Source organism: Stegastes partitus, unplaced genomic scaffold, assembly GCF_000690725.1.
Source record: "Stegastes partitus isolate 25-593 unplaced genomic scaffold, Stegastes_partitus-1.0.2 Scaffold625, whole genome shotgun sequence".
NCBI lineage: Eukaryota > Metazoa > Chordata > Actinopteri > Pomacentridae > Stegastes > Stegastes partitus.
In genome coordinates, this window is record NW_007578356.1 from 48,859 (window position 1) to 62,452 (window position 13,594).

Sequence of the window (13,594 nt, forward strand, 5' to 3'; positions counted from 1 at the left end):
CATCATGGCTTCTTTAACTGGAAGCGGCAGATCAGAAGTCATAAGAATCATTTTTGTGACGGTCGCTTTGACAACGGTGTGTTTTATACTGTGGTTTATGTGTTAGGACTTGTTACAAACAGCACAACCAGGAGCAGACAATGCATCTGCCCACACACACATTAATAATCTGAATGAATTACTGTTTGCACACGATCACACCTCGACCGTTCATTTGCATGCACTGTAATTTACACAAACAAAACGGTGACAAATGAGTACATTCACACACATTAAGCAATACGAATGTTAGCATGCCCACACAGTGAACAAATGCAAAGCAGGGCTTCCACTATTGATTGTGCGTATAGCAATGAGTAAAACATGTACACACACACACACACACACACACACACACACACACACACTGTTCTGTTCTCCTTGATATTATCGCCGGCTCACCGCCCACTTCACTATGTGAGCTGCAGGCCTGAGTCCGTCTGGAGATGTGCTGCTTTTTATCTCAAACACACACACACACACACACACACACACATGGACACAGATGCACACAAAACGAAAAAACAACTCAAAAGGAAGCACACACACCCATTCACTTTTCATTCTTAGACATGCCCACATTCCCACGCATTCAAAAAAACAACATCTCATTGGTGTTCACAGCCTTTCACGCTTTGTCGTACTGTTACACACAAACACATCTGCATGCACACACAAACACACACACACTCCTCTGATTCCTTCACCTGGCCTTGAAGACATTTATGAGGCGCTAAATCACTGAGCAGTCTGAGTGTTAAGGGTAAATAGAGAGGACGGCCGGTGCACACACATCAAAGCCTCCGCCTCACTTTATCTCCCCCGGTTTATTTAAAATGACAATAGTGTTTGACACTGATAATGCTGCCTCCCAAACCTTTATTAGGAGTGCAGACGATATCATAAATTAGTCTGGTGAAGGAAGCAAGGACGAAGGCGGCGAAGAAACGAAGGGAAGAAGAAGGATTGAGTGGGTGGGTTGATGGATGGCTGATGAGGGAGGAAGAAATGCATGAAGGTGGAAGAGAAGATTTAAAGAAGCCAACGCAGAAAGTTAGAGGGAGGAAAGGCAGGAGTGGTGGATGAGAAGGTCGGAAAGATCAATCACAGCAGCTATAGAAGGAAGTGGAGAGCGAGAATATATCATACAGAGCAAAACACATGAAGACAGTAAGGGATAAAGGCAGGGCGCTTTGATTTATTCACACATGATGAATGAGGTGAACGTTGTACAAAGAGGAACTTTAAACAAAACAATCTGACCTCTTTCTTTATTGGTTCGTTCCACAGTTCCTCCTGATCATCAGCTCTGATCTGGAAGAAGAAAAGCCACTTGGATAAACATCCTGGATGCAGCAGCGACGCTTACAGCCGGATGCCGGTTTTGAAAGTGACTGATAAACCTTTTGGCAAAGCAACCGGCAGTGATTGGGTGGACTGAGGAGGACGGCGGGCATCAGCCATGGATGTGACGAAACCAACTTCCTGTTCTAAATCAGGAACTCTCAAAGTCTCAGCTCCATCTGGGGGTAGGTGTGGCTGAACCCTGGACACTTGTGCTGACAGTAAACCTTGACAACTCTTCGCCAATGACTTGTTGGCATAAAATGGGAAATTTAAACCTCAGAGAACAGTTTGAGGCTGTTTGCAGCTAGCAAGGCTTTATTATACCACAATAAAAACTCCAGAACACTCGAGATTCAGCCCTCCCTGTCCCCTCTTCCCGCCATTCCCCGTCCCCCAAGTTGCTCCTACCCCGTTTTCTCCCCTTCCCCCAGATCCCATTTTGTCAGCCCTTATTGTTATAATATCTCCCTCCATGCTGAGTGCATCTCTTTCACCAGCTCCTTCCATCTGCTGGTGAAGAGGGTGAATTCAAGCAAAGGGAGTCTGTCCTGCTTAAACCTCCAGCAGCGTAACCATCTCTCTCTGGAATGGGTGGCCCTGCACGGGCTCTTCTTGGCGGGTTCGGCACCACCACCTCCTCCCTGGAGGTCGGGGCCTGGCCAAGCAACAGCCCCCTGGACCTCAACCAAACCCTGCCATGGGGGATCGGACTGGGGGGCAGCAGTGGAGGTGGAGGCGCAGCCGCCATGAGTTTCGGTCTGGACAATTCTAGCACCCAGGAGTCTGTCAGCAGGGCGGTGATGAAAGAGAAGAACTGGCCGGCGCTGCTCATACTGGTCATCATCGCGCTGACGGTTGGCGGCAACATTCTGGTGATCCTGGCGGTGTCGCTGGAGAAGAAGCTCCAAAACGCCACCAACTTCTTTCTGAGGTCGCTGGCCGTGGCGGACATGCTCGTGGGCATCCTGGTCATGCCAATCTCCCTGATCAACATCCTGTACGGTGAGTCATCAGCACACAGAAAACAGCTCCGCAACAAGTATGATCAGAGTGATCAACAAACACCTAATTAACAACCAGAAACACCCCCTTTGTTAACCCTGAGATGAGTGTTTGTTGGTCAATAACACACATTTGCACATGTAAACACAATACAGTACCAAGAAGTCTAAGAGTATTCTCTGTCAGAACCATAAAGCATGAATGAATAAGACAGTTTGTTTAAAGTCTACAAATAAGAGACACGGAAGGAAATTATAGAGTAGTTGTTGTGAAATACCACTAAAAGTCAGATATGTCAACCTCAAGGTGGTGCTGGAAGAAAAGATAGATAGATAGATAGATAGATAGATAGATAGATAGATAGATAGATAGATAGATAGATACTTTATTCATCTCCAAGAGAAATTTACAAAAAAAGTCCTCTAAGTCAGTAGGTTTTATCCTCTGATTACCGGGAATATCTGTGAATAAGCTGCCTCACTAATATGGCTAAACTTTCAATAATAGCCTCCTATTCAAAGAACAGTGTCTTTGCATCTCGAGCGTCTTTCAACCGAAGAGTCAAGCAACAGTTAACAATGTCAATCTGTGAATTATCCTAAATAAAATCAATGCAACCTGCAAGTCCAGAAACCACTTTGGGTAAATAAGAAAATGTAGGTTTATGGTGAGGACGAGCGGTCGTTTCTTGCAAGAACGTCAAAGACAGAGCGTTACCTGCACGCAATGCACATAGACAAATAAACTGTCCACCTCTGTTCTGCACAGTGAGAGCTGCTTGAGCGCCGGTGATTATTGATTTCTCCACAGCGCCCTACTTTAATCCTAAAAAACAGATAGACGCTCATAAATCTCACCTAATATCTAAACCATCCTGGGTGCTGTCTGTACCCTGATCTCCGGCCTCCACCTACTCTCCAGCTGCTGCCAGCTCACTGTGACGCGCGCCCTGTCATTATTTCAAAAACATTTCTTGCTGCAATTACTGGAATGATATTTGCTTCTCCGACACACTGCACACTGTTATTTTGTACGTGATTCAAGCTCCGAAGGGTGCCAGCTTGATAATTGCAATATCATAGCAGCTATGGGCTGCTGTTCTTGCTCACAGCGTCCGTGCCAGGATTCTACATGAACGCCCACATCAGTGTAACAGGATGGTGGGCTGTAATATCGAAGGCTGTGTGTTGAAGCTCCTCTCTGATGTTGAGCAAAAGCATTAATTAAAGAAAGTCTGTCGTCTTCTAACATCGCAGCCGCGTCTCTACATTAACACCGAGCAGAAGTACGTTTCTTACTGTAAATGCCACCATCAGACGAGCGATCTCAGAGCTGACAACAGCTTCTTCAGGTAAACAGATGTTGACCTTTTCAGTTTCCAGTGACGCTAATCTGTCAGTACTCACTTCACTGATTTCCAGAAAATCTCTGAATTTTCTGAGAGTGTTCAGCTGATGCTACGTCTGCAGCTATCTGGATCCCCATTTAACCCTCTAAACACCAACAAGGGTTCTGGCTGTTTACTCCTGTCACGTTTTGAGCTGTTTGTTTTCTGCAATATCAAATCCTGCATCTTTGCGGAAACAGCACAACCAGGACGAGAAGGAGGGATGACTCAGAAATACCCTCCCATTAAAGAAGGAAAAAAACAGCTGTCACTGAAATTAACAAAAGTAATAATACATTTTAAAAAAATGTAATGGCAATCATGACATTGGTTTTGAATTGTGGTTCAACAGAAATATAAGAATTTAAAAAATAATAATTAAAAAAAAAACTGCTTTAATTTGTCCAAGACAGTTTTTTTGTTTGTTTGTTTTTGTTTTTTTAAAATTATTTTTTTCAACCACAGTTCAAAAGCAACGTCTTATTTCACTAAATTATAATTTAGCAAATTTTTATTTATCATTACATTTTTCAGTTTCTAGTTATTTGAGTGACTAATGTGATTTTTGCCTTTTCTTTAAAGGAAGTGTGTGAATACATTTGACTGTATGGTGTCACAAATCTTAAATTCTGGAATATTTTTGCTTAATTTACAAAATTTTTAAACACGTGGAATCAGCGTACCACATTTTTCGTAGCACCATCGGGTGAGGAAAAAAAAATACAGATATTGTACTACTTCCATTTTAAATCTGTTTCCATGCTTGTCTTTTTATCTGGTCTGCGTGAACACGACCTGCAGTTCAGCCGAGTTCAACTGAAAAGCCCTCGAGTTTTTATCACATTACTGTTAATCACAGCCGAGTCACTAATGGCTTCAGTACGGTGGCCCAGAAGTGTCACAACAAAACACAATAAGCCACAACGCTACAAAATTAGCCGCAACACAACACAACGGCTGCAACAGAAGTTGTTTGCAACGGAAGTGTTCGCATTAACAAGTCAAACAAGCAGTGACTCTGTATTTGTAAATCAAAGTTAACAAACGCTTTAACAGCGCATACCGAGATTAATGGACACTATTTGCCATCAGTATTTTACTTACTTTCGAGTTGTTTCCAACAATCTCTGGCTTCTGCCCACTTCGTGTGGTTCTGTACTTCACAGTATAACTTCCGAGTTAAAAAATAAACAACTTCTGTTGCAGCTGTTGTGTTGTGTTGCGGCTTATTTTGTAGTGTTGTGGCTGATTGTGTTTTGTTGTGGCTTTTGTTTTGTTGTGACACTTCTGGGCCACCGTACTTCACAGTTGTGGTATTTTTTGCAGAATGTGGTCAAAGCAAACGGTTTGTTTTTGGTGAATTTTACATGAGACAAAACGTTTTTAGCTTCGATTTGGTGACTATACCAATAACACCACGTTGCAGATGATTTCTATCTCACAGTTGAAAATCCAAGGATCTTGTTCTCACAGTTTTTACAGACTCTTATGAATGGTGTTGACCTCTCAGAGGGTTCAGAAAATTAACAGCGTTTTGATTAATCCGTATTTTGAGAAAAGTGAGGATGTTTAACTGTTGCAGTGAGGTCAGGGATCATGTGCACCGTACTTCAACGTCTTCAGAGGCAGGTCCAAGTCAAACAATGCTGTTTGATCCAAGGCCAATCAGGTCTCACGTCTGTGTTATATATGTGTTGTATTTTTTACACAGCGGAGACCATGTCCTTTGGGCCTAATGATAAATATATGACGTGTTGTAAGATGCTCCGCCTGCCCTTGACACAGCCGGCCTGTCTGATAGTGTTTTATTGTTGGAATGGACCTTCAGGTTTTACAGGTTTGCACGTGAAGCCGTTGTATTTGTGAATTAAAACTGTATTAACGACAATATTTGTCGCATGTGAGAACAAATTGAATTATCAGCCTGTAAACACTGAGGGGTTATCTTATGATATTTAAGCAAACACTGCCATCCATAAGGCACACAACAGCATTCACCTGTAGTCGTGTTTCCAGCTGAAGCTTCCTGACAAAATAGGTTTGCAGAGCATTGGCTTTAGTCCAAGTCCCAGGGCTACGATTCAGGTTCATATTTCAGTCTGCAGTATAACAGACAAAGATGTAAAAGATGTTTTATTAGCCGCCGTCCAATCTGTGGTTAATTTGATCCATTATTTGTCTCAGTGAGAACTTGGACAGAAGATGACAAACCACGTGTCCTCCGAGTTTTATGCTCTGCTAATGATTTGATAAGTGACTCGTGATTTAATTTAGATTTCTGTGTGTGTGACGGTGATAAATCTCCCCGGTTATCAGCCGATGTCACACGTGGACATCTTGTGTCTCTCAGAGGAGGCGTTGTGACGTCGTGAGAGCCGAACGGCGTGCGTTGTTTATCCAGAGTGACAGCAGAGAAAGCCGGATTTGCTGTTTTGACAGTCCAGACGTGGATTCAATTAGAGTTTGTGCACATTCAGAGAATTATTCCAGTCAGGATTTTGAGGAATTTTTATTTTTATTTTTTTGTTTTTAGCAGCCCTGATGTATTTTAGCTGAACTTTCTGCAAAGAGGAAACGTCATTTTAAACTGCTAGCAAAGTGAACATGATTTCAGTTCCTGTGTTTCTGTGACATGCAGCTGCTGATCTATCAGCATTTATTGACAATATAATGTAGATTTAAGAATAAGAAGATTACTTAGGGGGTGGAAGTGGTCAAGTAGGGATCAGTGAAAGGTCCAGGTATCCAAACTATCTGTTGCATTGTGTTTGCACACACATATTAGATTAAATTGGGATTAATTAGGGCAACGTTCTTGTATCACAGTAACGATATGTAATGTCTGACAATGTGGAGTGCGTCGGTCTTCGTGCATTTGCGATATCAGTGTGTGACCAATGTGAAGTAAGCTGACTTTATACGATCAATTTATACATTTTTGATTGATATTGTTGAAAAACACTAGTATTAAAATAACATGTGTGGCAGCAGATGTAAATAAAGATTCAGGTTTAGCTCTTGTCAAAGCTAATCAGTTAAAAAATTACCTGGATCAGCCCTAGTCCTGATCTAAGGCTCTGGACATCACTGTTAAAACTCATAATTTACTCTCCTGCAGCTCTTAAAATACTTCACAGCTCATGAAAATGTCCTATAAATCCAGTCATAAAGCCTTATCTTTATGATTTAAAGCATCATTCTATAAACAACATGTTTTCTGTAGCAGCATAGATGTCAGCTCATTAACTAAATGTACAAATCATGTGGGTAGAAGTACACGCAGCATTTACGAGGCCATTAAAGTAGCTGAATGAAGTGAAAATCTCGAGAAAGGTGCTGCTTAATTCTTTCAGGCTTCTTTAAACTGACAAAGCAGTTCTTGCTGCTTGTGTTTGGGCGCTTCACAGGTTTTACAGAGCTGCTTAATGTCCACTGCGGTTGTGGAAGTAGCTTCAGTCTTTACAGAGCATCAGGCTGCTTTAGCTTCGCCCTGCAGTGCCTCGTATGTGTTCATTCTTCACCACTGACTTTATTTTATTTACTGTTTGTGTGCATTAAGCTGCTTTCACTGCAGTCTTTAGTAGCTGGTCTCCAGCTCCAGAACCTCTGCTCTCAAAAGCAGAGAGGCTCTAATGGAAGACATTAGAGTTAATGAGAAACGCAGTATTGCAGGTTTTTGGACTTTGGCCCATATTAAAGATTAAAGTCGGGACATGCAGGCCTCTGACTGTTAACTTCTTTAAACCCTCAACTTTATGGATGTGCAGTAATGAAGTGCTGGAGGACCTCTTGGAATCAGCTCAGATCTATAAATTGTTCCTTACAAGCCGAACAAATGCAGATGTGGATCTACACATGTGAGCATTTCCATTCGTTTTTACTTTTACTGCAGTTTCTTCGGCACAACTCGCTGTACTCATGCCTCTGCAGTTGAACCGTCCGGCATCCTGCAGGAATACTGAGCAGGACGGGGAAGGTTGATTGCTGCTTAATGGGCCGCGGATGGTCAACGGACACACTGGCCTGCTCACTCGGTGCCTGTCTGTTAGTTAAAGCTGATTGCTCACAGTCGTAATCAATGTTTCACACAAACAAACACGCTGAAAAAAAAAAGACAAAGAAAAACGCTGACGAATCTTTTTGTCCCTCCGTCTCACAAACAGATGCACCAGCTCGCAGATAAGCAGCGTCGTTTACGTACACAACCTCAAAAGAACACCGGTCCCTGCAAACACACACACAAATGCTCACACACACTTGAGAGGATCAGATCTATAGATGCAGTGTTCTCCATCCGACCGCTGCTCAACGGCATCGATCCCGGCGGCCGGCTGAGCGATAGACCAGACAGACACAGAGCGCTCTCACACTGACAATGAATCGTTCCGTTTGTGGTAATAATGATGATGACAGTGATTATGATGATGATAATCACGATGAAAGATGATGCGAGTGGTAATTTAGCAACTTTTTTGTGCACACACACACAGTCTGGTGACGCACAGAGCTGTTGTTTCCAGATGTTTAAATGCAAGTAAACTTTAAAAATAACCAGCACACAGGCGGGCGATTTGTAATGGAGCACAACAAACACGACGAGAAAAATGTTCTTAGACGGGGGATAATGATTCTAATTGTCTTAATCAAATCATGTTTCTTTCATAAATCCAGAAATGTCAGCTCCGGGCGACCTGAACACACACAGCACCCTCAGACAAACAGATGACCTCCGTTTGTCTTCTGCAGCCTGTAAATGTCACCGTTGGCTCTGAGCAGCGCGTACGGCAGCAGCAGAGGGACAAAACCCAGACGCACAAACTGGACAAACAAGGTGGAAGATGAACGTCACCTGCAGTCGTGAGGCGTGAAATCTGATAAACTGCTTTGCTGATGTCACTCGAGTCACCTTTGGGACGTATCGTCAGGGGATTATTCCAAGAAAAAACGAATATAGGGACTAGCTTGTCCTGTTTTCAAATGTAAAAGAAAATCTTCTGTTGGAGCAAATAATAGTTTTATCTGTTGTGATTACCCCATGCTCCCTGGTGCAGACAGTGTTTAACTTTTCCATTTTACTTCTCAACAGTTATCTGGTGTTTTCCATTAATTCAAATTGTCATCTTGAGGAGTATCTCACATTTCAAGGGGGTGTAATTTTGATTTGTTTGGCTCGTTTCCTTCCTCGGCTCTTTGTTTGCGCCACGACAAAACACAGAAGCGATAATAAAACACTGATAATATATGAAGTGAGGAATTTTGCTCGTTTTTCGCTGGTTTGACATAAACTTCGCTGAATAATTTTCACCTGAAATCTTGCCGACAAACAAACACACAAACAAAACATGAAGTGAGCAGCCAAACAAAGCTCGATGAATTTTTAATGTACACAAGGTCAGGGTGGATAAGTAAGAAAGAAAAAGTGAGAAGCAACAGAGAAAGAGAGGAGGGAGGATTAGAAACACACAAATAAAACTGTATGACCTTCATGGTCGACTCAATCAGAGTTATCGAGTCCAAACTACAAACACATCCACTGACAAAACACACAGATTCCAGCCTGCCATCTCTGCTTTAACGAATCAGGAAGACGATTAGCGTTTCCAAGATAACGAGCATCTTTACTATGAAATACAGCTCGTGAGACAGAGTGCAGTAAATTAAGTATTGCAGAGTTGTTTCGGGGCAGTCGATGGCTCGCTGCCACGCTTCTCTAAAACAACAGCACGAACTCAGAAGACGCCGCTTTAATTGAACGTCTTTAATCAAACAGAGGATTTTTAGAGGCTTCCGCTGTGATGTGCGTTAATTCTGAAGCTGTAAAGTTTAACGATCCTTGAACTGGAAGATGGATGACAGTATCGCAGCGTACAGGTTCCTGAAAGGGCTTCCTCATCCTGTTCTGGCTTAGTCTCATTTCCGAGATGACTCGGCTGCTTTATGCATCACATTCACGCGTCTTGCAGTTTAATTTCCCCGTAAATTAAACTCGCATTGGACAAATCTGCAACAGACAATGAACGTTTACATGTAGCAGTGTGGAAAGTTAACTACATTCCTGAACCGCAATCTTTCCATAACTGGAGCAATGCTAAAGTTGTCTTGTGGTCAAACATTTGCTTAGTGGGAGGTCTCTGCTGGTTGAGGGACAACCTCATACTGTCAGCAAGAGTTACGACATCCATCCAAGAAATACTGTCTCATTAAAAAAGCTTTCAAGGTGCTTGTAAGTGGATTTTGTTGACAGAGTCGTCGATCCATCCATTTTGTTCTGCTGATCCGGGGTCGGGTCATGGTGGCAGGCCGTTCCAGATGTCCCTCAGCCAGCAACACTTTCCAGTTTCTTCTGGGAGGTATTCCCAGGACAGATGGGATATGTAATCCTCCCCATGAGTTCTGGGTCTCCTCCTAATTGGACATGCCCAGAAAACGTCTGAAAGAACACAATTCCATCCATCCATCCATCTTCTCCCGCTTATCCGGAGTCGGGTCGCGGAGGCAGCAGCCCTAGCAAAGCCGCCCAGACTTCCCGATCTGCACACACCTCCTCCAGCTCTTCCGAGGGGACCCCTAGGCGTTCCCAGGCCAACTGGGAGACATAGTCCTTCCAGCGTGTCCTGGGTCTTCCCCGAGGTCTCCTCCCGGTGGGACGCGCCCGGAACACCTCCCCAGGGAGGCGTCCAGGAGGCATCCGGAAAAGATGCCCGAGCCACCTCAGCTGGCTCCTTTCAATGTGGAGGAGCAGCGGCTCTACTCCGAGCTCCTCCTACGTGAGTGAGCTCCTCACCCTATCTCTAAGGGAGCGCCCGGCCACCCTGCGGAGGAAACTCATTTTGGCCGCTTGTATCTGTGATCTCGTTCTTTCAGTCATTACCCAGATCTCATGACCATAGGTGAGGGTTGAAAGAAAGAACACAATTATTTCATCCTAATCATCTGTCTGAACCACCTCAGCTGACTCCTTTTGACTCAAAGAAGCAGCGACTCCACCTCCATCCAGATGTCCAGCCTCCTAACAGAGTGGTGGAGCTTCTCATTCTGGCTGCTTACAGCTCATTCTTTAGGCGCTACCAAGAGCTCATGACCAGAGCTGAAGGTTGGAACAAAACCCAGCTGGTAAATAAGATCTTTGTCTAGCAGTTCCTTCCTGGCTATGACGGTCTGGTATGACACATGCGATACTGACGACATTGCACCGATCCATCTGCTCCATTTTTCCACCTGTGAACCAGGTCTGGAGATACCTACATTCCTTTAACTGGGGCATCGATGCGTGCAACATATTTCCACCTGTTTCCAGTGTTTCTTCTGTGCAAAGCGAACCAGTTGCTAGAAGTATTCTTTTGTCTTTCCTGACATGTCGTTTAACTCACACACAGCCATGCATCTAAGAAAACGTTGTCTGGTGACATATGTTGCATCGCTAACGTGGTTCAATATGTGGTTTCCAGCCTTTATTGGCTTGTGGGTCTCGTTGTCTTGCTGAGATATTAAAGACCCCATGTTTGTTAGCATGATATGTTTTTTTACGTGCCTGAAAACATATCATGACTCAGCAGTTATGCCTTCAGACCTCCAGGGCTACAAAACTAATCCCATCAAACGGTTTCCGATTCAAACACGTACGGCTGAAGTACTTAACTTTTACAGCGTCTGTGATGAAGGGGAGCTGGTGTGAAAGAGCAGCAGTGAGTGGCAGCGACAGAGGTGGGACTTCACAGATCCACCTCCTCTAAAGGAGGCACAGCTACCTCTCAACCATTCTGGGCCATGAAGGGATTATTTTCATCGAAGAAAACATCCAAATGTGTCATTTTGATGAACAGCGATGAGGTTTTGGAGGTTTAATTGCTGCCAAGAGAGACAGGAAATCAGACCTTATTAAAAATGCAAGATGATCCCAAAGTGCTGTTTCATTCGAAGGTATTTTGGGAAAAAAAAAAGTGTTGTGCTGCAGCTCTCGGTGTGTTTACCAGAAAATCCAACACATCCGCCAGCTAGCTGAGTAACACCTTCTGTGTGTGTGTGTGTGTGTGTGTGTGTGTGTCATGTAATGCCCCCAATAAGTGTTTGACCTCTGAAAAGTTACGCAAGCTGCCTCCCACTCAGCGCACACACAAACAAGCGCGTGATTCACTCCACATGCGTCGCATTTGTGCTGCGAATCAGAGATGGAATTAAGCAAGGAGTGTGTTTGTGTGTGTGTCTGTGTGTGTTTGGCCGCAGGTCTTGTCCTCTGTGAAGAAAAGGACTGTTCATATAAATAGCTGCAGGCGTGGAAAGACACAGAGAGACAGACGCTGCAGTATGTGCCCTCTTTGGAGAGCTGACACAGCTGGAAATAAAGCCGGGCCGAGGTGCACCGAAGCACAATCAGTGATGTTCTTCACTTACATATCACATTTCAGCGTGTGTTTATCCTGCACTGCTCGGTTTTTAAGGCGATAGATCTCTTAGAAACAAACAAATATAGACGACTGGCTTTACCAAATGTCTGCGAGCATCTTTAAACGCTCCAGTCAGATGCAGTTTGGAAACACTGACGGGAATATCTGATCGTATTTAGATGACGGTGACAGAAATGAGCCAGAGTGACAATAAAGGTAAAGGTGTGATGCTGAATATGAGTAAACGAACACTTAACCCTTTGAGCCCAGATTTTATTCTCTCTCTTTATTCATAACGATCAGCACATTTTAAAGAAAGCTGCACAGCCTGACCTTTGGAGCAACACAAAGCTGTAGATAAAACTAAATTTGGATTTATCTCGTGTCTAACTGGCTCTGTGGGCTGAGAGCGGCTCATGGGGTAAACTCACAGGTGAGTTAAATAACACAAAGGGATCAGTTCAGCCGGCAAAATAACGTTTAAGCAAAGGTGCTGATTTAATTCTCTCTCAGCTGCTCTCCCTCTTGTGTTGTTGCTCCGGCTGCTCTGCAGCGCGTTGGCCCGGTGCTGTGATAGCACACAGTGATTTTATTCCCTGTGACCCAAACTGTTTACCCTGCAGAGCAGCGAGGCAAGACACTGGCTCGCTATCGGCTCCATAGGGTATCACACTGGCACCGGCTCTGACCTTTGAGCTCCCCGGGAACGAATGGAGCTCACCCTCGGGGATCAACAGAGCGTCGCTTTAAAAAATGCCCGGTCGCTTGTAGCTCCACGAACTCTATCTAATGTCGGCCTCTGTTTCCCGCTGGGAGCTAAATAACTGCTCGGCACACGGCTGATGAACTGGTGTATTAAGTAGGACGCTCGCTGTTGTCGGGAGAGCGCTTTCTTCGACCCGTCAACGTTTTATTTCACACCTGGAAGATGCCCGGCACACATCTGTTGTGTTGACCGTAGCCTTGTCTGAGGCGACCTGGGTGGTGGTAATGAGGTGGAGGGCTTCCTCATATGCTGCATGTACTAAACATAATGTAGGTTCACATCTGGCGTTCGTGTAGATGAGATGCATTGAGGGCAAGTCAAGATCCAGATGCTCAGAGGTGATCTGGGCCACATGAGACGAGGTTCAGGAGGACGGCCTGCTCAGCTGATGTCTCCTGCATTCGTACAAGCTGGCTTTGTCCACGCTGTTAAAAACAACCTCCTTCAGATTAACAAACACTTCCTCACGTTCACTTTAGTTCTACTGTTTTTTTCTTGAAGCCTTCCTTGTTTGTTTGTTGTCCTGAGCAACATCCTTTCCTGTCTGTGGTAGATTTGTTCTCTTATTTACGTCCCACACTGTGTCAAGTCAAATCTCGTCTTTACAATAAGTTGTTAGTCATAATTTCCCTTTTGTCGGATCCTTTTCATCATCTTGTCAGCCTTTTT

General features: G+C 44.1%; 1 protein-coding gene across 1 annotated transcript in view; it reads left to right on the forward strand.

Moving 5' to 3' along the window:
• Nucleotides 1-1,973: 1,973 nt before the first annotated feature.
• htr2cl1 (5-hydroxytryptamine (serotonin) receptor 2C, G protein-coupled-like 1) overlaps nt 1,974-13,594 on the forward strand; it is a 34,056-nt gene continuing 22,435 nt past the window's right edge. Inside the window, exon 1 of the mRNA XM_008289603.1 lies at nt 1,974-2,388. Within this exon, the coding sequence (XP_008287825.1) occupies nt 1,974-2,388 (415 nt within the window). The remainder of the gene's footprint in view (nt 2,389-13,594) is intronic.